Source organism: Bemisia tabaci, chromosome 2 (assembly GCF_918797505.1).
Source record: "Bemisia tabaci chromosome 2, PGI_BMITA_v3".
NCBI classification, from domain to species: domain Eukaryota; kingdom Metazoa; phylum Arthropoda; class Insecta; order Hemiptera; family Aleyrodidae; genus Bemisia; species Bemisia tabaci.
In genome coordinates, this window is record NC_092794.1 from 52076609 (window position 1) to 52103666 (window position 27058).

At 39.4% G+C, this 27058-nt stretch overlaps 1 protein-coding gene across 1 annotated transcript in view; it reads left to right on the top strand.

The window, feature by feature from the left end:
- The window catches only part of Ptr (patched domain-containing protein), a 110241-nt gene that overhangs the window by 71546 nt on the left and 11637 nt on the right, over positions 1 to 27058 (top strand). The window contains exons 3-9 of the mRNA XM_019046140.2: positions 8231 to 8630; positions 12484 to 12827; positions 17815 to 18015; positions 21057 to 21188; positions 22052 to 22365; positions 23590 to 23802; positions 25689 to 25898. Coding sequence (XP_018901685.1) covers positions 8231 to 8630; positions 12484 to 12827; positions 17815 to 18015; positions 21057 to 21188; positions 22052 to 22365; positions 23590 to 23802; positions 25689 to 25898 — 1814 coding nt within the window. The remainder of the gene's footprint in view (positions 1 to 8230; positions 8631 to 12483; positions 12828 to 17814; positions 18016 to 21056; positions 21189 to 22051; positions 22366 to 23589; positions 23803 to 25688; positions 25899 to 27058) is intronic.

A 27058-nucleotide genomic window follows, 5' to 3' on the forward strand; every position in this document is an offset into this window, starting at 1 on the left:
AGTCACTGGGAACGTTCTCTCCGTTGGAGCTCTGTGTCTGAGAACTCTGCTGTTCCTGCTCCCGGCTCCCGGCTCTTAACTTAGTTGATCATCAGACTCCACACCTGAACCTCCTAAATGGATGGATCTGAGGAAGTGGATCAGAATTTGTAAGAATGAACCTTTAGACAGGGTATTAGATTTAGAACCCTAGTGCGATAAGTTTCTTCATCACAATTTTACTTGAATAGAGTACGATGACAGAATATATGGACTACATTTTGCAATAAAACTCCTATTTCTGTCTCGGCCATAAAAACACATATCTGCAAATGCAAGCAAATGGCACATATCCTAAGTTGATCCTAAAATGAGCTGAGAACAGTAGTTCCTAACTGGAAAATGTAGTCCATAACAAAATTTCCCTTTCACGCGTGAGAAAGAGGGTCGTGCGTGAAATACGCAACGATCGGAGAGAGGAGGCAATCCTGCGTAACGTGTAAGTTACTTTTCCACAAGTAACCGTTTCACCAATCTGCGTTGAAATAGTAAACGTATGAGTAATATTTGGGAAGCTCAAAACTTTTACAAGGTTACGGAGTTTGATGGAGTCTTGGGTGGTTTTCGAAAATAACCCCGGTTTCTGGTACCTAAGTCAACCTCACTCGCCTTCAATTTTGTATGAGTTTCATCTGGCGTCTGTTTCCAATCCTATAACCTAAAACAAATAGGTCTTATTTGTAAATTAACATGTAGATGTGACTTGTTTTCTATACGCTTTTGTATTTTTTACGCGCTTCCGTCGAAATCACAACAATAAAAATGAATTCATAAGCCGTGACAGCGTGACAACCTCCAAATACCAATTGAATAAAATTTTCGCATGAGACATACGCGAGTGACAATTCACCATTCTTCACTTCACAAAGATTACCAATACCAAAAATTTTATTTTTTTCCCATACCTCTATATCTGTGGCTAAAAGCTTAGTATGAATGTTGGAAAAAATGAGGAAGGTCATCGATGAGCTTTGAACTTCATCGCGATGGCGAACTTTAACATCTATGATCTTGAGAGAGTTCCATTTAAGGATCTTCATGCATGATCGAATTCCTTAGACGTTTCTCGAATAGTTCTCACCAAAAGCCATTGATAATTCTGTCGGCCCGATTATTTTGGGTCAGGGATACCACCAATGATTTCCGTTCAAGCGCTTTTGAACTTTAATTTTAACTTGTTTGCGGAGATGAAAGTTTCAGGATCATCAAATGGGACTAAATTTAACAGAATAAGACCACATGCATTAAGATCAGTAGCGAGATCGACGGCAAAAAATTGATCGGGGGGGGGGGGGAGGTTAGGGTGTGCCTTATTTTTGAGTTTTGCGAAAATCAAGTTGGTCAACCCCTAAAAAGTTTCTATGTAGTCTCTAAATGAACCCCCTAAAAGGAAAAAATTTTAAAAAAATTTTAACCCGTGCCTCAAAGGGCCTAAAGGGCCTAAACCCAAAATTCAAAAATTTTGGCAAGCGACACATCAATTCTGAAGGAAAATGGCAAGTTACGGCCCTTTTAGGGCAGAAATTTCGTCCGTTTTGCCGTATCTTGAAGCGTAAGGTCACAAACGGCCCAATGACGACGTGAGGCTATGGGCTGGAGGGGCGCGCCGCGGCCGGCCCGCCGCTGAGCGTGCGCGCGCGGCAGGGTTGCGTATCGCCGCTTTACAACGGCGTAGAGGATTTTCGTTGAAGAATTAAACATGCTTTATCCTCTTCATTTTCCATGATATCTAGAGTATTGCATAAAGCAATGTCGAATAACACGTCGATTTTTGCCGTAAAATCAGTCTCCAAATTCTCTTGAACCAGCGATCGACGGCTAGCATTTTTTGATACGCGCCTCCGCTCCTCATAAAAATGTAAACATTTTTAAAAACATGGACACTATGTATCACAGGGATTCTACATTTTTCATTCCATATTGGAATTACAAGATCAGAGGTTTTTGACGCACCGCCATTGACATTAATGTGCGAAAACTTCACATAATAGAAAAACACTTTAAGCACTTCCAGAATTTGGGGCAATTTTCTTTCATCAAATTTTTCTTAAACTTTTCCAATTAAATTTACACTAATCGCTTTTGATCGCGTAAAGGGCTTACGATTCGACAACATCGCACCTATCTTTTTAATTAGTCCTTAATTAAACCTCTCATGCAAACCTCTCATCAATAGCAGCTTTTATTTCCCGGAGATTTTCAGGGCTGTTCTGTAGTTATGGCAAATTTTCCCCACTTACACTCCTAACCGTACAAACTATATATGTATTTGTCACTCTTTTCATCACTTCCTTGTATGGCTCATATTTCCTCATCTATATTGAAAAAGTATAATGCATTTTCAATATGGATAGAAAATGTGGATGCTTTTCCACTGGATATCCCCCTCCCACCCCACCGTTCGTTCCTCTACGCCGTTGTAAAGCGGCGATACGCAACCCTGCCGCGCGCGCACGCTCAGCGGCGGGCCGGCCGCGGCGCGCCCCGCCAGCCCATAGCCTCACGTCGTCATTGGGCCGTTTGTGACCTTACGCTTCAAGATACGGCAAAACGGACGAAATTTCTGCCCTAAAAGGACCGTAACTTGCCATTTTCCTTCAGAATTGATGTGTCGCTTGCCAAAATTTTTGAATTTTGGGTTTAGGCCCTTTAGGCCCTTTGAGGCACGGGTTAAAATTTTTTTAAAATTTTTTCCTTTTAGGGGGTTCATTTAGAGACTACATAGAAACTTTTTAGGGGTTGACCAACTTGATTTTCGCAAAACTCAAAAATAAGGCACACCCTAGGGGAGGTCGCCCACAGGTAAAAAATTCCCAAAATCACGAAAAGCTAATTTTTTGGGGAAACTTTCCGGTATTGTAAAGGGAAGGGCGCCAAGGTTACGGTAGTGGTGATTCTTGAAAGTTGGCAACACTGTTTTTCCTCCTGCGGGCTGATTATTGAACTTGATAGACAAAGCAATAGACAAAGAAGACAAAAAGGATATGAAGGGATCCTATTGGTGGAAGCGGGTGGTTGCAGTGGACAAAGGACTAAGGTAATAGACTAACTAACGGCAACCCACGAGAGACCCGATCATTTACCCCCTTAGTCTATGAAGAACTACCCATTTCAACCGATAGGTTCGCCCTATACTTCTTATGTCTTCTTTGTCTATAGCTTTGTCTATAAATTTCAATAATCGGACCGTTGTTCAGGTAAGGCACCTTGTCTCACCTAAATCGATATTTTTAAAGTATTTCAACGGAGGAAAAACAGTGTTGCCAACCTTCAGAATCGCCACTGTAGGTCACGCCATTGAACGCGTGATTAAATAGATTTTTGTTAGAGATACCTAAATTTTTATACTGACTGGCATCCTTGCGCGAGCTCAATATGCATCAATGCGCCACTCCAGAGTGAGTGCACTCTAGTGTGACAAATTTGATATTGCGTGTAACACGTGTTATATAATTACCGGTCGTCCCGTATAATTTATCACTATCGGCTCATTTACTTGAATGAAACCCTCCACGACAGGCTTTGCAATATCGTTCCCTTCTTGGGCACCTGATTAGTGCGCAAGCTTTCTTTTTAATCATATGTGATTATCATCAAACTTGAGGAACCAGGACAGTCACGAGGGCTCACAATTTTTTTCTTCTTTTTTTTCCTCTCTTCTTTTTATGAGCGAAATCCCGATAGTGTCATGATTTTCATGCAAGCATCGATTTGACTCCAGCCGTACACCGAGTAAAATACACCCTGTGAGCGGGAAGTTCAAATTCTTCGAAACAAATGCTGAATAGAAATGTTTCTATCCGGTTGGCAGGTGATATCAGTTACATTCTTCGCGCAAATCGTATCATCCGTGCAATCTTTAGGAGGAAACATACGTTAAGTTCGACATCTGGTTTGACAGAGGGCAGTGGTCGGTGGAGGTTAGGCGCCGTAGAGCGCCAGGGAATGCTATAAAACGACTTATATATATTGCTCCTGTCGTCGCCGCTGACGTCACTGGCGCTTCATGATTCGCATTCATTCTTACGGCTCGAGAACTACACGGAGAAAAAAACTTCGTGCATGAGACCCGAAGTTGAGGTCATATGGATCTCTGAAGTTTTCTGATCATGCACCCGAAAATTTCGGGCTGCTGAAAGGTCGAGCTGCCGAAGTTCGGGTCAGACATCAAGGCACTTCGGTACGTACCGGAGTACTTCAGATGTGTGACCCGAACCCTTCAGTATATATCGAAGTACTTCAGATGTCTGACCCGAACTTCGGTAGCTCGACCCCAAGTTTTTAGATACGTGATCCGAAAACTTCAGAGATCCATATGACCTCAATTAATTTCGGGTCCCACGCAGGAAGTTTTTTTCTCCGTGTAACAAGTACACCCCTTCTTTCCCACCTGCCTCTAGTTCCGTTCAGCAGAAATACGCCGAATTCGTGCTTTGTTTATCGGTCCTTTTTAAATACTTAAAGGGAAATTTGGCAACATTCGAATGTTCGTGCTATGTTTTCCTCATTAAATGCGGCAGTAAGCCCTGGCTCATTGGAGGCAAAAACTGTCGACAGGTCAATAAAAATTTAGACAATTTTACGATGACTGCATGACGCTGAACAAGTGGCGAAACGTACACAACAGGCTCTGACCCCCAGTGCAACGGTCTAAATTAAGTGAGACAGATGAAGAAAACAGGTAATACGGTTGAAGGGCGACGCGTTGGATTGTGGGCCGATGCGATGGGTCAGAGAGGATCTAGACGCCAAGATCAACGAATGATCAACCTTGCAACCTCCTCCGTTCCGTCTAAGTTCGCGCGTTTCGTGTGTGTGCCGAACTCTCGAAAGGTCCAAGTCAGGGCCAGGGTCAGCCCAAACCATCGGCAATGTCAGGCATCAGGCACCAGGGACGGGTCCAGGAAGAAGCCGCCAATTCTGCGGTCAAGGAGAAATTTCTAAATAAATAGTGAAAAGCACTTACTGACATTGAACCTGCAAAAACACCTGCAAATTCAATTTTTTCGCTACGTGCTATGTAGTTCATTTTACAGAGACTGAATATTTTTGCACGCAATTTAATAGAAAAAAGATTGATTCAATGGCTGAGTCATTCTATATTAGTCGATATTTGGCGATTCCATGGAAAGGAGAAACATGGCATCGCACTGGAAAAAAAAAATAAAAACACATTGGATCTAGAGTCCAGACTCTTGAAAACATTGACAGGAAAAAATACTCTTATTTCAATCGGATTTTTGCTTGAATCAAAACGAAATCCGCTTAAATTAAGAGGCTTGGTTCTTGATTTAAGCTAGATTCTGATTGAATCAAGAGTACTTTTTCTTGTCGATATTTTTAAGAGTCTGGACTCTAGATCCAATGTGTTTTTTTCCAGTGTATCTCTTTTAAGATTCTCCAGTTTTTTCGCTAACGTACGATGTATTTCATTTTCCAGAGACTGAATATTTTTCCACGCAATTTAATAGAAAAAGATTGATTCAGTGGCTGTATCATTCTATATTAGTCGATATTCGACGATTCCATGGAAAAGAGAAACATGGCATCGTCATATCTACGTCAGATCAAGTTTTTCAATACGTTCAGTTATTTCTTGCCTTCAAAATTTCTCGTGTTTTATGAGTCATTAATTGATCAATAAATTAATAATGGCACACCCGTGGTATATTCACAGCATAAATACTCTGCGTATGTATAATATTAATGGGTTTAATAGGAATAAATAAAGTTTTTTGAAACACAAGTGGTCTGTTTATTGTAAAATTCCCTTTTGGGACCGCTCATAAATTACGTAAACATTTTGGTGAGAGAGGGGCCTGACCCTGCGTTACAAGTGCGTTACAGGGGCGTTCCGTAGAACATTCGCAATGTAAATTAATGACAAGCAACCTTTCTTATACATTTTATTTTAGTTTTAAAATTAGAAGTTATTGAAAATATATTTAAATAAAACAGAGATTTACATTTAAAATTTAGAATTTAGAGTAATCTAAAATAATAATTTATTTATATTGCCAACTAACAAAGTGTCAGCAGTTGCGGTTAAACTTAGGGTTACCTAATTCCATTTCGATGTATTAAATTGTTTTAAAAAATACATTAACAAAACATACGCCCATTCGCTACGCAACTCTAGAATGGGCGTGATTGGCACAGATTTTTTTTTGGATGAATGTGCACCGATTTTCAGTGAGGAGCCCCTTCAACCGCACTCGTATGCAAAAGTAGATACACATACAAGCTGTGAAATTGGATGTTCAATCGGAATCATTTTTAGTAGATTCTCACTCGATTAAAACGAGTTTTTGTGCGCAATTGTTATTGCATTTTTCTCGAGGATGATGCCTAGATCTAGACATCATTCTCAAGCTATTCATATCAAGGCATACTTAGAAAAGAATGTCAGTGACTCTAAGATTCCGTGTTAATCATGCATTAGTCAGTACTGTGGCGTGCTTCGCAATGTATATCGATTGATTTGCCATTCAAACCTATTAAAAAAGTTCGATTACCGAACACCATAATAATCGATTCTTTGCCACAGCTTCAAATGGGGATATATCGATAATCGATAATTCAAGCCTCGCCACTGATGTATCTGGTTACATTCACCGGCAGTGTGAAAGACACAATTTGAAATCTATAACTGAGAATTAAACCTGGGCATCATCTGCTATAATCAGGAATCTTGAAATCACTGACATTCTTTTTTATCCTTGTGCATCTGCACGATTTTCTGCTCCTACATGCCGACAATTATTTCTCTTTTTCTATCTATTGAGTTTTCTTCCTCCTTTACTTGTTTTTCTCCTTCTTCTTTGACTTCTTCTATAGCTTGGACAGTGTTTTCCTCTTTACGGAACAGAAATAGAAAAAATATTAAACGGACGGAAGGGATCAAGGTAATTTTAAATGGCTCGGAAATTCCTTGACCCTGCCATTTCGCTCATTGCTGCTGTGCTGCGGTGCATACGGATAAAGTTTGAATTCAAAGAAACAATGAAATAAGAGGAATTGGGTACATTTTTCATTCATACGCACTTCTCGCAGTTTCGTACATTTTTTATCCATCACGATTTCGGTGAACATAATTTGCCAGAGTTCGCGAAAACAATGATCGATTTAAATAAATAAATTCGAAAAATCCTCGCAACCCGCGATTCTTCCATAAGTTGCCGTGTTATAAAATGACCTTCGGTTCACACTTTTGGCGAACAAGGACCTGAGCGTGCAGGGAACAGAATGCCTAAAACGTCCCAAGCATGCTATTTGTTTTTAGCCTTGGTTTCCTATTTTCTTGTGATATTGCAATTTTTTCTTTTGCTTTCGTTAAATTTTTCATGTCATTATGATGTATCCTGTATCATTCTTGCCTGCAACATACGAAGCGCTAGGTGCAGAAAAGGGTATTTCACGGTCACAGTGTCGCAAAATCTTAACTAACGTTCCATCCAACATAATTAAAGTAAATGTGCGTAATTTTTTGTAACTTTTACTGAATATTTCTTATGATTTGACAGTGCTGAAAATGTAAAATTCCAGAAAATTCACGCTATACTTTCCTTTTGAAGTAAAAATTAGCACTGGAGGTTCTGAAAAACCGCAACTAAGAAATGTCCTTTCTGCACCCAACGCCTCATATACAATTGAAGCGCTATGTGCAGAGAGGGCATTTCTAAGTTGCGATGTCTCAGAATCTCTGCTAACGTTTCACACTGGAAAAAAAAACACATTGGATCTAGAGTCCAGTCTCTTAAAAACATGGACAAGAAAAAATACTCTTAATTCAATCGGATTTTTGCTTAAATCAAGAACCAAGCCTCTTAATTGGAGCGAATTTCCTATTGATTTAAGCAAAAATCTGATTGAATCAAGAGTATTTTTTCTTGTCAATGTTTTCAAGAGTCTGGACTCTAGATCCAATGTGTATTTTTTCCTAGTGCATCCATTATAATTAAAGTAAATGTATGGAAATCATTGAAACTTTCATTGAATTTTCTTTATGATTTTACAATGCGATAAACGAGACATTTCAGAAAATTCGCCCAACAGTTTCCTCTCTAAAATATAAATTAGCTCTGAAATCCTGAAACACCGCAACTAAGAAACGCCTTTTCGGCACCCAACGCCTAAATGCAATTGATGCGTTTCTCGTAATAATAAGCGGAAATTATCGCGTTTGTTCCAGGTCGGTTCGGGAGGGTGATCGTGATCCCGAAGCACGGGAACAACATGCTGACGGTGGACATCTGGAAGGAGCTGCGGCTCCTGGACGACATCGTCCAGAACGCGACGATCTGGTACGGGGAGGACGACCAGCCGTACCAGTACAAGGACCTCTGCGCCAAGTGGCTCGACGAGTGCTTCAAGAACGACATCCTCAACTTGGACAAGGTCATGGAGGAAGTGCAGAACAACACCCTGAAGCTCACGTTCCCGATCATGTTCAACCCGGTCACCTGGGACGCCCACGCTTTCCCGGTCTACTTCGGCGGCACCGAGATCGACGAGGACAGCCTCATCACCAGGGTCCCGTCCCTCCAGCTGGCTTACTTCGTCACCGCCGACACCAAGACCCAAGACGCCAGGTACCAACCCTTCTATCTTCATTATACCTATAATCGCCAACAGCCATAGAGTACATAGAGTCGTAATGTAAATGGGAGAGCTGGCGCCATGTTCTGCTCAACGAATTCCGAGCTCGGTGTGCGCCGAGTTCGGGTCGCTTTTTCGATACATTTTCGATCCAAAATGGCGATGTGGAATACGTGGTAATTCCTATCTCCTTTGTTGTTGTTGTTCTCATCGGATGGCCGGGTACCCGTGTATCGCAAACAATCGATTATGCATCGAAAAAGTGACCCGACGTCACACAGGAGTCTCGGAATTCGGGACATGGAAAATGCTTAAAAGTGGCGCCAGCTCTCCCAATTACATTACGACACTATGTACTCTATGCCAACAGCGTACCTAGTTACTGGAGAGCACAAGCACAAGATACAGCACCAATGGAGATGCGATGATCTAGCTTGGGTAGCCAGGTTGGGAGCCGTGGGAACCGGCAAGCGTGTCTTCTTCTTCGGTCACTTCTTCTCCTCCTCTCCATCTTTTACCCTTTTCTTTTGTATTATTTTTTGCTTGAATTCCTAGTAAAAAAAACAAACTACCTATTGCCATGAGCACCCACTAAGACGGAGTTAGGCACACATGACTCCCAATTGGGTATCGCCAGCCGACTGTCCCCTCAAGAGAGAGAGAGAGACTAGAAAGTGTGGCCACTGACTTACATAGACTTCTTAGAGTCAAAATAATAGCGGCAAATTCAGGTGGGAGTAGGTTGGAGCGGGTGAGAAGGGTTTTTTTGAAACCTTTGACGTTTGGCACCCACTCTACCTATTACAACCTTGCCGTAGTGATGGTTCAAGTTAAACAGATTTGTTTTGAATGTAATGCACTGCATATTTGTTTCAAAACTAAGTAAATATACTTACCAAGCGATTTGAGTGAATGTGTGCCTTCACTGTGCATAGGTAGGCAATTTCTCGACCCAGGATCACGTATCTTGTTCTACTGTACTTTATGTCGGTGTAGATAACACCAAAGACGTAGCAATACGTAGGATGAACGTAGCGGCTTTATTTCGCTCATATGTTCGCCTTCAGTGTGCATAGGTAGGCAATTTCTCGACTCAGGAGCACGTTGATTTGTATCCTATTTCACCATAGTTTTTCCATCATTTTTATAATTTGATCTTCATTGCGGCGCGATTAGTTTCCGACATTTACTCCTGGTTCTATCACGACAAAGCAAAACTTAAAATGCTGGCTATTTTTGGAGATTTTACAGTCTAGATACTAGATGAATCATCAGGCAAAACGCAAAAAGCCATCTGTTACATTTCCTCCTCTCAAAATTTCACATAGAACACAATTTTCGTAGAACACAATCGAAAACTATGTATTCTGCTTAAAATTTGAGGGAGGATTTCAATGAAGATCTTTCTGACACTGACGCTGACAGATTGCTTTCTTTATCGGAAAATATAGCATAGTAATATAAAGATTTATATGCGTGGAATTGCAAAACTAAGTCTGGTGACGTGCAAAAGTTGTTTCCGGTTGTTGACCCCTACCTTGCTCCTTCTAGTTTTTGATGAATCAAATGAGCGCTGGCCTTTATAAATACAAACACATCTCGTTTTAATAATAAATTAATTATTCTTGGGCGTTTCTAAAACTGTAACAAAATGAACAGACGAGCTCAATTTCAACAGTATTCATTCTTTATTCCTCTTAATGAATTCATCAACCATGATCACCGGTGTTCATCCACTTTTTAGTTAGTCTTCTTTTAGTTTTTTGCTCGATATTCCTGCATTTTTCACGGAATATATGTTCAATTTATGCTCAGCACTACGATTCAGAGGCGAAGTCAACTATTACACATTTGTTTGGTTTTTAAATGCGATTCAAATATACACTAAATTAACAACAATTAGCAATCATCTAATATTTGGTAATGCAATTAAGTCAAATATTTTTAGTTGTCTCTAAATATTTGATTTTAACGAGAAACAGCTATATTCTTCATTAATTGCTTGATTTTCAATTTGCATTAAGTCAAGCTTTCTAAAAAATATGAAAGAGAACAAACTTAAAACCTACAGCAAAAAATGAAACGAAACGTTTCTAATCAAGCAACAAAGCCCCTCGAGATCAATATATATAACAAACGAATAACGTAACACTCTTTGAGTATCAGTAGTAGGTAATACATTTTAATGACTTTTGATAACGAAATTTTTCTTATATTGAATGAAATATTTTCTTTAAATCGAGGACAAATTATTCATTCAATATAAAACATGTTTTTTTAAAAAAAAAAAATGTTTCTCAGTGAGAGTATTAATGCACCAAACGTATTAAGTATGCGTTGATTTTCATGTTTTTGAGGTCGTGTGTGTCGGTGAGCGCATCTGAAAGTGGGCCCACCCATGAAAATCCTCATGAAAAAGACGACTCGTACGACAAAAACGAGACGTCAAGAGGACGTGGGCCTCGAGAAATTTCATGGTTGTCTCGACTAAACTGAGCACGTCGTTAAAGCATGAGCTTCAGTACAGAGGATGCGTTCCTTGACCCAAGACGTGAACAACGGATTTTTGATCTAATTTTCGATAGGCAGAGAATGAGCCCCGCGTGTACGCTAACAGCCACCAGAATACGTGGTGTGCAAGAATTACTGTGACCTGAAAGTGCTTTTTGCGTGACATTGCGCTTTCAGCAATGTGAATCATTTACTACAGCACAGTATCTTATGCACAAAGAAGACAAAGCCAGCGGCCGATTTAGTATTCAATGAATTTTCTTATTTCACATAACATTTCCGTTAAACATATGCATAAGTTAGAGGGTCTGTGAAAAGGGACTATATTTTCCCGGAAAAAATATGTCCTATTTTTTAACAAACATTCAAACCACAGATTTTCCTACAACCTAAGAATTTTCATCTCAAAGACTATATGGACGGCGTTTAGCAGAAAGGAACCAAGCCACATCAGCCATTGCCAAATTTAACAAGGCAACTTGATTTTTTACAAGAGAACTTTGGTGCGGATCCCTTTGAAAATTTGATGAACTTGCTTCGTACTACGCAGGAAATTCACTGAAATCTGCACAAAAATCCGCACAGTCGTTTTCATGTAAAAAATTAAATAACCCAATTAAATTCGGCAATAGCTGATGTGTTTTGGTTCCTTTCTGCTTAACGCGGTCCATATTTCCCTCAATTTTTGAAATTTTAAGGGTCGCCCTTTGCCTAAACTTCTGCCAAAATTTCCAGATTATTCTCCGTCACGCATTTACCAAATGTCGAGGGGAATTTTCTTCCGGAAGATGAGGTCCCTTTTCACAGATCCAGTCACGGATCGAAAAGTACGCCACTGACGAAAGAAAAACATTAAAAGCAAAGCCTCGCGTTTTTTACCAGAAGTCCATTAGGAACTTTTAGCCGAATCTCACTTTTTTTTACCGAATTAATTGATAAATTTTAACCAAGACAGACTGGTAAGCTTTACCTGAAAACCGGTAATGAGTTACTGTTCTTGTCAGGTAAGAATACCACTTTTATATGGTAATCAATGTACCGGTAACTTTTGCAATTTTCATCTTGGTAATTCTACCACAGTCGATAAAAAATCATTGGCGTTTTTACCAAGATCCAGTACAAAATAACCGAGAAAGTTCAACAAATTTACACGAGAACATCATCGATAAAAATAACACAATTCCATAAAGGGTAATTTTACCACAGAGAAAAATGGATCGAAATAGAACCCTGAACTGTTCGGTAATTTCGACCCGCTTTCTTACTAAATACACCGAGATTATTTTTTCAGTGCGGTATCAACTTATATTCTAAATTTCTTGATGCTTTTTGCAGGGGTGCGAGATGGGAGGACGCCTTCCTGGAGGCCGTGGGGAACGCGGAGGACGGGGGTCTGTTCAAGCACATCTCGACGGCGCGCTTCGCGTCTCGAACCCTGGACATCGAGCTTGAGAAGAACACGCGGACGGTGGTGCCGTACTTCGGCTCGACTTTCGTCATCATGGCCCTCTTCAGCGTGGTCACCTGCATGATGGCCGACTGGGTCCGCTCCAAGCCACTCCTCGGGCTCTTGGGGAACGTTTCGGCCGCGATGGGCACCCTCGCCGCTTTCGGATTTGCTGTCTACCTTGGCATCCCCTTCATCGGAATCAACCTCGTCGCGCCTTTGCTCATGTGCAGTAAGTCCTTCCTTATACCTCAATATCCTCAAAAACGTCAGCTAACATACGGACCACCGAATTTTTTGATCTAGGTATCCTGAGGTCACGGTATCTAGGACCAGAAAAATCGGGAAATGGACCACTAGATGATGTGGATTGCATTTTGCGAAGAGGAACCAGGAGCATTGCAATGATGCAAAGATTGTGCAACTTCTTTTACCTTGGAAGAAAAACCCGATTATCCATTAACATTTTCTATTTTCTTCGCTGAAAACTGTAAATTTAAGACAAAAATTCCCATGTAAATTTCATATTTTTTCATGATTTCAATATTTTTGTTGCGAAGGGTGAAGTTGCACAATCTTAGCATCATTGCAATGCTTCTGGTTCCTTTTTGCAAAATGCAATCCACGTATTAATGCGTCACCTTCCGGCTAAAGTATCACAAGCGACATGCGACGTTTAAAAATTTTTGCCGAAGTTTTATTTGTTTACAGAGAAATTGTTGGTTGAATCTGCTTGAAAATTTCACTGAATATTATTGGCAGCACAAAAAAAAATTCAGTGAAATTTTTGGACAGCTTTGTTGGACGATTTCTCGGTAAAATAATGAAATGGCGGCGGAAATTTTTAAACGTCGCATGGCTCTTGGGATACTTTGACTGGAAGGTGACGAGATGATGTATGAATGATAGCATCACGTTATGTGTCAGAAACTTTACGTGAGAATAGATTAATGTAATGAAATGTTTGAAAATCAAGTTCGCAGCGAAGGAAAGACGTCTTGTGAAGATGGTCAACCGACACCTTTGGCAGAAGGTCAAAAACAGTGTTTTCGCTGCTTTGAAAATATAGCAATTTTAGTGATTTTCTCGTCGAACCAACGTGCAAGTTAGCACAATTGGAGTATCCCGCTGATTTCTGAATAATTTTTTAGTTGAGGACTTACATATTACAGAAGTATTTGGGTTCAAGGGACTCTCACATTTTTTGGTTCGAGACGGAAGTTCAAATTTGGGTCCCAAGGCCGAAACCAGAAAAAAATTTGAATTTTTTCTGTGTTCCACATCTGCTCTCATGATGATTCCAAAAGTGACCTGCCTCACATATTCTACGTCTCAAGTGGTCCTAAACGAGGTAGCGAAAGCTCACTTACTACGCCTTTGAGTCTAGCATGAAATTGGATGTGGAACACTGAAAAAACGTGAATTCTTGTGGATTTTAGTCTTAGAGTCCCAGGGTAGAGTCGAGGCCAAAAAATGCCAACACCTTTGAAACACAAAGTGCTCTGTAATGTATACTTCATCAACTGCAAAATTTTGAAAAATCTCCGGATTTTGAAAGCTCGCCGATTTTAGCCCCTTGTCGATACCCCTTCTCTGAGGAGTCAGAGAGCTTATAGTTATTTCAACAAAATTCAAGCAATATTCTCGCTCGCTTTCTCTTCGAAAAGATAAATAAAGGGCGGTCATTTGCGGCGTTGTTAGTGCTGATTCGTGATCGTGGAATTAATCTATCGATTTCCTCTTTTTAATGAGGTTTATTTATGATCAATCGTGAGAAAAGAGAGATAGCCTCAACCTTGCGAGGTTGATTTTGTATATCCAACTCAAAACCCGACGACGCTGATGAGGAAAACTCGCGAAACTTGGGAGAATCCCCAGCTTCCTTTTACTCTTGGAAGTGAGGAGGCGTAATGTCGTGATTATCTGTGTCAAAAAGGCGGATAGAGTATGGGGAAAAAACATCGTGTTGCGCCCGAGGCTGGAAAAAAGAAACTGAGAGAAGTTCAACCGACGGAGTTGCCGTCCCGGTACGAAAAATACCGGGAGGAAAAACACAGTAACACTGTTGATGAGAACTATCAACACGCTATGAACGCCACCGTATGAACATTAAAATGCTGTCACATTTACTCCCAGAAAATACTTATTCTTTGAGAAAGTTATGGATATTTTACCGGGAATTTATCAGACAATTTGGATCGAATTACAAAGAAAATTCTTTGAAAATTGGGAGAATAATACTCACGAATTTTCCCAAAAATTCGTGTTTGTTGGAGGAAGTTAGATGACGTCTGGACGCTTATACGGTGTTTTTGGTCACGTTGGAAAATCGAGTGGGTTTGAGTGGCAGTTAGCTCAATGATCGAAACTTGGGGGAAAAAATGAAATTAGTTCAATCGGCGGAGGATGGGCTAATTGGATTGCATTCAACATGAGGAGACTAGCTTGATTACGGTAATTTAAAAACTGTGCAACTTTTTCTTTGCTTCGAAAAATACCAAATATTTATTCAGTAATAAAATTCACACGATTTTTTTCCTTCCGAATTGAGCAATTTTTTGTTGGTTGGAGAAACAAAAATAAATCGCTATTCTGAGCTTTTTTTTTTTTTTTTTTTTTTTTTTTTTTACACAAAAAAATGAAGATGCGCGATTTGTATCCCTTATGTTAAATAGCCTCCTTAATTATAATATTAATTAATATTGCCCTTTTGTTAAAAAACGCTATCCAATTAACTGTTTAGCTAAAACACTGCCATAGTCAAAGGAGCATGATAACTACAATTTTTTAACCTGGTTCATTGTTGTCTAACCGTATTTTTTTTCTTTTTTTCTTTCTTCAAAATCCACGATGTAGGCACCATGAATATTCGTAATCTATCGTTATGATCCCGTTATGCTTGCTCCTTCAAATATATATTTTTTCCAGAAAAAGTCATGTTAGATATGACAGATTGTCAAAAGTTCAAGCAAATGTACCTCATAGTTTTCCTTATTAACACGAGGAAAAAGAATTACATAAGTCTCTTGTTAAGCGCAAAAGTTTAAAGGAATAAAAAAATATGCTCAGTCTTAATTGGAAAAATGCTCGTTTGAATTAACCGTTCTGATAAAGACTAAAAAACTCAGTACAAATAAAATTAATGAATATGAGTAAAGAAGTTGCAACCACCGTTGAGTTATAAAAAACCATATCGACGGTAAAACTACCGGACCACGTATCTCAGTTTGCGGCGTCATAGACTTCCTGTCATACTTTATTTTTAAACGGAAATCTACTTAGAGTCAATTTTTGAAAACTTCCGTGTGTTTCCCTCTCTATGCGAAGAAAACACTGTGAAAATTTCAGAAAATTTTATTGATTTGTTCTCCTTCAAAAAAGTAAAATGGGAGAGGAAATTTTTAAAAACTGCAAACGAGATACGTGGTCTGGTAGTTAAGTATACACTGTCGATGTATGACTGGTTTTATGTAGATTCGAACAAAGTTTCAATTCAAGTATACATTTACACACGTGTAATTAATATTTTTTTCATGTTGAGGAAATTATCTGGTTGTATCATCGAAGGAAAACAAATATCAAGAATTCGTGCAGTGCTGTAAGATAGGTCACCTTCTTCTTCTACTTAAACCTGAGCTTTTTGTTTACTCTCAGCAGCACATCTCAAAGTTTGTTTTGATACAAGGGCTCAATTTTTTTTTCTATCTCCCACACGTGAGCTCAGTGAAGACAGTACTGACATACGAAAGAAAAACGGCGTATGAACATTCAGGCATTGCCAAATTCCCTCCGATAAAATGTTTATTATTGAGGGAAATTATTCACCTATTTCCTTGAAATGTTTAGATGATCTTGAGTTGATTGCGATCGTATAATTCTCTGAAAAATTAGGTGATTAATTAATATGTAAACATTTTCCAGAAAATGTGTTATATTAAAGAAATAGCAACGCCTAAAGGCACATGAGGCGTTCTTCCTTAGTACGGTTGAGTAGCAGTGTGGACATTGACCGACGACAACGATGAAATAATCACTTCTTCATAAAAATGTAGTAATCACTCGTATTCTTTTGCTAATAAACAATTTATGGCGAGATAACTTCGCCGTAAGTTTGTTAATTATGTCATCTTATCTTAGAGAACTTCCCGTGCCGTTTTTTTCTTTCCTTCTTTTGGATCTCAATTTCAGTGCTCGCGCAAAACCAGTCCAGTATATTCAAGGAAAATAAAATTGAAGTAATATCGAATTGGGCGTTGTGTTGTTTTCATTTTGAATCATTAAGCTTAATACTTGGTATTAGGTTGGTCAAAGTAGAAAAATACAAAGTCAAACAATATAAAGTCGACCAAAGTTCTTATTTCCGATTACGTAGGTAATTCCCGCTCACGTTTTCAATTACTTTAAGTAACTTTGCGTTCAATTTTGAGCTACTAATTTTGTGTTCAAGATGAGAGTTTGTTTTCAAATTTAATACCTAAAATTAGTTTCAAAACTGAGTACATACCCCTGAATGTATAACTTGAGTAACTTCACCGTAATTCAAGCAATTATTTGCACGCTTGAGTCATCTGCACGTATCCACATTTTTTTTCTTGGCTATTAATATTGAGAACTCCTTGAGGCCGAAGAAGGGTCGCATTCATAGTCATTCTTTAGACAGCTCCTACCCTTACGAGACCTCATACAGTTTATATGGTACTTAAAGGAGGTTAAAGGAGATACCTAACGTATCATCATAAAAATGACAATTTCAACAATCTGGAGAAAGAAGTCAACAGTATAAATTAGGCAAAAGACCCTTTCAAAGGATTACAAAGATTTGCCTCTGTAAAAAATTAAAAAAATCGTCTTTTCCTTTTTCATTTTTATTTTTTCATTTCTAACTTTAAATCCTTCGCGCTGCAAATCGTTGTATTCCCTTACATGGGTCTCTTCCCACACTTACATTGCTGAATTTTACTCGAGATTCCTTATGATCGTCCTTTTTATAATGCTATAAGGATCTCCTAAACCTTTTCAGTCACTAGGCGTACCAACGGGGCCTCGGGCCTCCTAAGAAAAGGAGCTGTTTCAGGAACGGCTAAGCCAATCAAAAGTGCATCAAGAGTGGGCGAACTCTCCCCATTAAGGTACTCCACTCCATTGCGGGTGTGTATGATTGCCACTTGACAAGGCTGGAGATGGGAGCAATGTGGAGTAATTGGCGTGTATTGTTGCAGGTATCGGTATTGACGATACTTTTGTCATGTTGGCCGCGTGGAGACGGACCCCAGTGACGATGAGCGTGCCGGAGAGAATGGCGCACATGTTGTCCGACGCCGCCGTTTCCATCACCATCACCTCCTTCACCGACGTCGTCAGCTTCGTCATCGGCATGAGCAGCCCCTTCCCGTCCATCCAGATCTTCTGTCTCTACTCAGGTGAGCTATTTTCATCCCCAATTCATCCCCGATGAGGGTATCACAAAAATAGCCCGAAGAATTCATCGCCCCCTAGCTGGCATAACACTAAGAAAAAGCTATGCGACGGTGAAACTACCAAACCACGTATCTCGGTTTGCGACGTCGCAGACTTCCTGTCATACTTTATTTTTTAAATAGAGAACTACTCAACGTCAGTTCGTGAATTCTTCCGTGATTTTCCCTCTTTGTGCGGAGGAAAATCTGTGAAAATTGTAAGGAATGATATTGATTTGATCTCCTTCAAAAAAATAAAATGTGAGTGGAGATTTTTAAACACCGCAAACGAGATACGTGGTCTGGTAGTTTCACCGTCGTATGGCTTTTAAACCAATTAGTGGTTCATATGGAACACCACTAATAGCAGTAAAGGCAACATACATATAATAATAGCACATATACCTTAGTGATGGTATATATACCTTAGTATGATACGAGATACCTCAGTATGGTTCACAGACCGAGAATCATTAGTTCATTTACGACTATTAGTGGTGTTCCACACGAACCACTAATTGGTTTACAAAGCCATAGAGTTTTTCCGTCCTTTTCAAGGTCTTAAGGGGGTCTGGGGGCGCTTTTGGATGATAAGATTCGGATTACTTGGGGTCGATAGCCTTTTTATCCCTGCGATCTGCGACTTCGCAAGACCCGAAATAACCGAGAAAAAAGTCTGGTACGCGTGGTCAATGACGCTTTTCCATTGGAGAACTGGTCAACGTAATTCTTTGAAAACCTCTCTGGTTTTTTTTTTCTCTATTGGTAGAATATTCTGTTAAATTTCATGTCCTAAAGTTGACTTGTTTCTTTTCGAAAAAATTAACTAAAGGCGAAGATTTTGAAACGCTACAATAGGAATAGCCATCGATATCGTCTGTGTGGTACCATGGAATAATATCGTTCGAATGACGGAGCATCTCAGTAGGTCTATGAGTGATGCGTTTTCTCGATGATGGCGTAATTAGTGCATCGTAATGCTTGACCCAGCCGCGTAAGCCCACACACCCGCACCCCCGCACCCGCGCTTTATGCAAGCTAACCGCCTCGATGACGTAACGCAACGTAAGAGACGTAAGAGGACCTTCACCTTGAGGTTGTGCGGTCGAGATGCCTCGGAGACAGCTTTGGGCCTTCAGACAGGAGGAGCGGACGGACCAATTGGGGACTTTTCGTCGCTCTTCTAACGTAAAGGCGTATCTCTATTTCCGTATGAGTCGCGGAAAGGATATAGTCATATGGATAGAAGGGTTCATGTGGGGATTGACGTGCGCACGTGTGTTAGAGGAGCGACGTTTTGGGCAAGAGTCGGACTAGCCGCGCATGCGCGTTATGTAAAACCCCTGCGATGCAAGCTTTGACGCGGTCATCGTTGGCGTTGTTGTCAGATTATGAGGTAAATTTCATTCAAATCTAGGCCTTTGGTGCAGAAAGAGCACTTCTCAGTTGATGTGTTTCAGAGCCTCTACTCTTAATTTATATTTTAGAGGGACACCGGTAATTTTGTGGTGCTCAAGATTTCGATGGCAAAAGTGTGAAACAACGTATCTCCCGTGTTTCAAAATTTTCCCTCTTATTTTACTTTTTTCAAGAAAAGCAAACTAACCTTATGGCTTGAAATTTACACAGAGTATTCAAACAAAATATCGACGGTGAAACTACCAAACCACGTATCTCGGTTTGCGACGTCGCAGACTTCCTGTCATACTTTATTTTTTAAATAGAAAACTACTCAACGTCAATTCGTGAAAACTTCCGTGATTTTTCCTCTTTGTAGGGAGAAAAATCTGTGAAAATTGTAAGGAATTATATTGATTTGATCTCCTTCAAAAAAACAAAGTGAGTGGAGATTTTTAAACACCGCAAACGAGATACGTGGTCTGGTAGTTTCACCGTCGATATGCTAACAGAGAAGGAAAATCAAGGAAATTTTCAAGAAATTAAAATGTCTAATTTTCCGAGGAACAAATGTACAGAAATTTTTTGTTTCATGACAGAAATTAGCAACGTTGCAAACGGGTGTACGCGGTTTGACGCTTTAACTATCGATCAGTATTTTTAGGGGAACACTCAAGAGCATCTTTCCTTCAAATTTTCCGATACTGTGAATTGGATTGCGAGTGAAATCGTCCAAAAATTTTAAGAAAAATATTAACAGATTGCCTTGATAATTTTAATTTTACCAGAGGAAATTTGGCAATGCCTGAAAGCACATACCACGTTCCTTCATAGCACGGCAGTGGGGCCAGCTTACTGCGGTAAAAAAGTAACGATTAAATCTGACAATGATGCATCATCAGTCGGTCAGCACTCCATTTTTGAGTCAAGGTCATCAATCAGCTCCTCTTCCGATTGGGTACTCTTTTTTTTGTGGGTATACCTCATTATACAGGATGACCCAAAAGTCCCGCACAACCAGCCCCGGAAATCACCCCTGTAACTTTTGAAAACATAGAGATAGAGACTTAAAATTATGTGAGTGCTCTGAGGGATTATAAGTGTGGTGGAAGACTTTTGAATTACGTTGTATGTCTGCCCCGTTTTGACTGAAAGATTCACAAAATATAGCCATATCAAAGGTCTCGGAAACAATACTCGGCGATTTACACTCGATTTTGTTTATATTTGGTGCTGAGGATAAAGGTGCTCTGAAATGCACAGACCTGTCAATGAATGAGAGTTTCTTATTATGCAATATTATTGCATTTTTATTTTTTGGCCTTTACATGGATACTACATGCACTTGAAAAAAGTTGATAACTTCACATTGATTAAGTTATCAACATTATTGCAATGAACTAATCCCTTTCATATGTGTGAAAAGTGACGTAGGCCTAAAAATCTTTAGAGAATTGACCCCCCCCCCCCCCTCCGAGGTTCCATCTGCTAATCAAATATAATTTCTTTTCATTTTCATTTTGCTTTCTTGTAAGTTATTTGTGTTATGCCTGCCGCCTTTACACTTTTACCATCACTAATTGGACAATGACTTTCCCTGTCAACAGGTTTAGCAGTTTGCTTCATTTTCATGTGGCATGTAACATTTTTCGCCGCGTGTGTGGCCATCGCCGGTTATGCAGAGAAAGATAATCGGCACTCAATTTTATGTATCAAAGTAAAGCCCGTCTCACTTTCAGGTATTTTCATCACGAATTCCCTCTCTCTTTTTGTTTTATCTTCTGCAGCTATATTCATAACAATTTTCCGACATTTTAAATTATTTTAAACTATTCGCAGCTCGCAGATAATTATCTTCTTTCTCATGAAAATTTTGACGTTATTTTGTGTAAAATTAAAAAAGGCAAATTGCTGATTACTTGATTGTTAGTAATTCAATTTTTTTTCTTATTTGTAGAAAAATATCTCTCGAAATTTGTAAAAAACAGAATATTGTTTAAATCTTGCTTAAGTCGGGTTTCGCCCGTTCCTTACTAGGAAATTACTTGAGTTTATTTTTTCGAAACTCAGTTAAGAATTGAGTCAACTAAAGTATTGAGTAACGGTTTCAGTTGAAATCGGCTGCAATTTGGTTGAAAAAATGCCTTTATGGCCTTTAAAACCGTTATATGGGTTTTTTCTTATATCAAGGAACAAAAGTGAAAGACTGGGCAAAGAGAGCCGAATTGAAAAAGTTGGACACTTTTACCGTTAAAGTTACCCCCGCTTTTTCAAACTTTGTATGTAGGCAGATTTTATTTTATTTTTATATAATCCGGAATCATCAAACACGATTTAGTGACTATAGCGAAACTGACCCCAGGGGCGGATCCAGCAATTTGGCAACACCAGATTCTCTCCATTTAAACCTATATTAAATAATCTATTCTTGTCGGAACACCTGGTCCTTCCATGAATCGATACATTTCCATAGGTTTCAATGGAGAAAAACAATGTTTCCAATTTTCTGGATCCGCCAATGACTGACCCGCTTCGCATGTTCAGTTTTTCAACCTTGCAGGACTACCATAGCCAAATATTAATATATTTTGTGAAATTGCAGCAAAGAAATCTTGGCTGTACCGAAAGTTCATGACGGGTGGAGTGAACCCGAAGGACGCAGACAACCCTTCGGACAACCCGGAGAACGCATTCATGAGGTGGTGTCGCGACTCCCTCTCGTGGTACCTCATCCAGTGGCCGGTTCGGCTCCTCATCATCCTAGTTTTCATACTCTACATCGCTGGAGCCATTTACGGTACCACGACCCTTCAAGAAGGACTCCAAAGGCGAAAACTCTCCAAGGAAAATTCCTACTCCATCGAATTCTATGACCGCGAAGATTTCTACTTCAGAGAATTTCCTTATCGATTACAAGTAAGTTCAACTTGTCTGTTTCCGCTCAACGAGCTTTAAAATTGATAGTCAAACATCGGCGGATCCAGCAAATTGGCAACATTGCCTTTTCTCCATTTAAACCTATGGAAATGTATCGATTCTTGGAGGGATCGGGTGCTCCGACAAGAATTGATTACTTAGCAGAGGTTTAAATGTAAGAAATCCGGTGTTGCCAAATTGCTGGATCCGACTCTGTAGTAAAAAAGATACACAAAGAAGATACATGAAGAATGGAGCGATCCTATTGGTGGAAGCGGGTGGTTGAGATAGAAAAATGAGGTAAGTAATAGACTCCAACTAACGGCAACCCACGAGAGATCCCATAGTTAGTCCAACATGTTCCTCCATATTCTATGCTACTCGCCAGTTTCAACCGGTAGGATTGCTCCATTTTCCCTGAGTCTTTTTTGTCTATCACTTTGTCTATCAATATGAATAATCAGCTCCTAAAGGATTATTCTGCGGTAATGCATTGGAAGAATTTGAGCTGCATCTGAGTTAAATATTCGAACGTTTCCGAGTTAATCCCAAACGAGAATGACGAGTTTGATACGGCAGGAGACTTGAATGAACGTATAGAAAAGTAGGAAAGCCCCTAATTGGCCGCATCAGAATGAGAGATACTTGGATTTAATTTTGCATCAAGAGCTACTGTCTCTAGCTCATTTTTATAAATAACGTATATGTTTTGAGTTCCCCCAGGCTGATAGGTGCTTTCATAGATGAGCCAAAAATACGAGTTCCTTATGGCAAAATGTAAATGTAGTCCTCTCGATACGCTTTCTGCGCATCTTTATCGTGTGTTCCACATCTGTCAGTCTATCTTTCACATGTTACTCACGATTAGACTAAATTTTCTATTTTGGAACTACTATGCCTGTATGTGAAACTACATGTGTGCCATTAGTTTTCCTGTGAGTATAGATGTTTCCGTGGGTAAGCCAGAAATAATCGCCATTGAAAAATTCTGGACTATATTTTGTAATACGGAACTACTGTTTTTAAATCTTATAATAAAAAAAACGTATGAGACATTCGTTTATTCACGCAGAAAGACGCTCTCTACATATGGACGTATTTATGCTAAAAGGAGCTATGTGCATAGGGTTTACGTACAAACATAGTTCCTTTTAGCATAAATACATTCATATTATATAGTGGTGCATATTTTAAAGTGTTTTTCATAACCGGTTTTTGTTTTAGGTAATTATTAGCGGGGAAATGAATTATTGGGAACCGGCGGTTCAAGAACAGATCGAAAACTTGACCCAAACATTTGAAGCCTCACCCTATATATCAACGCCTCTGTACACCGAATCCTGGCTCAGGTCGTTCGTCGGTTACGTCAAAAGGAATCAAGAAAACTTGAACGTTTCGATTGACACGAGGGAAGACTTCCTCAAAACTTTAAACGAGGTATGTTTACATCCTTATTTTGCATCACATCAGTTTGTTTTTTGTTCTCTCGTACTTTCCTGCAATCGATCAAACCGAATGACGTATGCAAGTACGTGTAGTCACCTAACCAGTTCGTTTTGGATCACATTTTCGTCGCTCTCCGAACGAAAGAACACAACTCCATTCAAAGGTTGGAAAATTGACTTAATCGATTCAATTTTTAACAAAAATGTATCCACGCAATTTTTTTTGTTTAAAATGTTGCTGATTTTTGCACGAGATCAGGAGAATGATCGGTAAAATTTCCAGTTAGAAATTTCCAAGATTCTCCCGGTAAAAATGCAATTTACGCTGGAAAATTTGGCAACATTAAAATGCGGTTACGTTCTTTCGCGGGGGAAACGACGGATTTGACGCTAGAATGAAATTAATATCTGCCAAAGTTATATCCCAGCGACTTGTATCATAATATGAGCACATGCATTATTCAAGGAATAACATGATCGGATTCAATCCGTTCTCTTGCGGAATGTGTTTGAAAGAAGGACGCTGCTCAGTTGTCATTATTTACATTTATGAAAATAATAACAGAGTAACAAAACTGATTGACCTTTCGGAATATGTCATAATCCATGCTTACAAAATGCTAGTCATCAAATGGTGAGAATGCTCGAAGAAGACAGTGGAGGGGAAGGGGAAATAGCCCTTTATGTCAAAAATACAAAATATCTTGATGCTCCCTCACAATCCGCAAGACGCCTGCATTAATGGGGCGAATGACGTCAAACGTCAACCACGTATGTTTTATGGTATGTGACGTCTCCTTGAGTATTCGAAGAAATGTACTATTATTTATGATGGAAGCAAACAAAATGGGATTTATGGTGAAAGCTTAAACTTTCAAGTACAACCTACGGTACGAACTCAGGTCGATATAATCTGGTTTTTGTTTTTGTTAATACACTAGAAAAAAAAAAAAACACACATTGGATCTAGAGTCCAGACTCTTGAAAACATTGACAAGAAAAAGGACTCTTGATTCGATCAGATTTAAGCTTAAATCAAAAGGAAATCCGCTCAAATTAAGAGGCTTGGTTCTTGATTTAAGCTTAAATCTGATTGAATCAAGAGTATGTTTTCTTGTCGATGTTTTTAAGAGTCTGGACTCTAAATCCAATGTGTTTTTTTTCCAGTGTACAGTAGAACCTCAGTTTTCACGTGAGCGCTGGAAAGCAGGGAGTTATACTGATTATAAGGCTCATCTCAAAATACCGATATGCCCTTAAATCAAAGAAGCGACGATTTCGAGGGCTAAGGAATAATACCGCCAAGCTAAAAATTTTGGCAAAAATAAGTTAGCGACTTTGTCGCACACTGGAAAAAAAACCACATTGGATCTAGAGTCCAGACTCTTAAAAACATCGACAAGAAAAAGTACTCTCTATTCAATCAGAATCTAGCTCAAATCAAGAACCTAGCCTCTTAATTTAAGCGGATTTCGTTTTGATTCAAGCAAAAATCCGATTGAAGCAAGAGTATTTTTTCTTGTCAATGTTTTCAAGAGTCTGGAATCTAGATCCAATGTGTTTTTTTCCAGTGCATTCTACAGTATAAGGCGATGTTAAGGTTTTATCCAATTCTTCAGGAGAGCGCTGTAATGACGCTGTAATGTATAAAAAAATTGCAGAACCTGCCTCAAAATTACAAAAATGTCGAAGCTTACTCTTTGTCCTGCAAAATTGTCAGTTTCCAGACATACAGTATCGAGCCATTCATATTTCAAGAATCCGAAGACCCGAGTCTGTCAGACTAGCTTACCGATCGATGAATAGCCCGGTTATTTCCAATTTTATGCACTTAAATCCCCCGAACCGTTGGCATAACATGATAAATTTGTTTTCCAGCTGTGGCTCTTCAAACCCAATCCGTTCTCACTGGACATCAAATTCAACGAGGACGGGTCTAAAATTATCGCATCGCGGTTTATGATCCAGGCCGTCAACATAACGGACGGGAACATGGAGAAGGACATGGTGCGAGACCTCCGGCGGATATGCGACGAGTCGCCTTTGAACGTCAGCGTTTTCCATCCCTACTTCGTTTTCTTCGATCAGGTAAGATTGGAGTTCCAGACTTTAAATCGGCGGCATTCACCAAATCAGCCTATTTACGCATATTTAGTCCCGGAGGCAAATAGTTCACCCATGGAGCGCGAACCATTTTTTAATTTTTTTCAAATCTTATTTGCTACCTTACATTTTACGCATGCACCTCAATCATTTAAAAAAAAACCCTCAAGCTATGTTGCGTAAAAATATCCCATTTGACGACTTTACAGCTTGCATAATAACACATCAATATGCTTAGCTTACACCTGCTATATGACTTCAATTGATTGTGCTTTGCCCTCTGAGAAAGGGATATTTCTGCGCTACGCTAATATTTGTTTCGCTTATTGATCTACTAAATTATTTGCTTCCATGACTTTATGTCCACCTACCTTTCGTCCATTAAATAAATGTCCACCGCTATTTATGTCCACTAAACGTTAAGTCAAGTCTTTATTAAGTCCACATGATTTAATGTCTAACCATGAATATGTCCAAAATTGTCCAAATTGTGGACATGTTATGTCCACATTTTTTTCTTCTCATTTAAATGACAGGAACCACCTCAAAAATAAATGTATACTACTACTACCTTCATTCTTAAAAACATTTCATTCATGCATCAAGTCATGAAAGAGAACAGACTCTAAGAGCAGATAAAAACATATGTTCATGTGTACACTGTACGGATATGTAAGATGAAAACCAAAGCGGGAGCCTAGGAAACGCTCCAACGCCAAATTAAACATTTTTCAGTAACAGATGCATTCAAAATTGAAAGTCCTCTTTAACTAGTTATTTCGTGCGCCTTCAATCTTGTAGGATACTGAGCAACGCCTCTGACGCGAAATAGTTGCTTAAAGCGTTGCGGCGCGGCAGGCAACCAGCGTGACACGCGCATAGGCGCCTACAAACCTAACGGGATACTTCACGCGTTGCGCAACGCGTAAAGTATCCCGTTAGGTTTGTAGGTGCCAGTGCGCGTTCTGCGCTGCTAACACGCCGCTCCGCTCTGTGTTAGGCTCTAATATTTAAACTCGCGGAGTCAGCGTTTTCAACTCATAATTTTGAAATTGTTGCACTCTCTGCATTGATTATTCAGAAATAACCATTAGAAATCAACATTTCATTTAAAATATGAGTTACGATAACAACACCTCATTCTC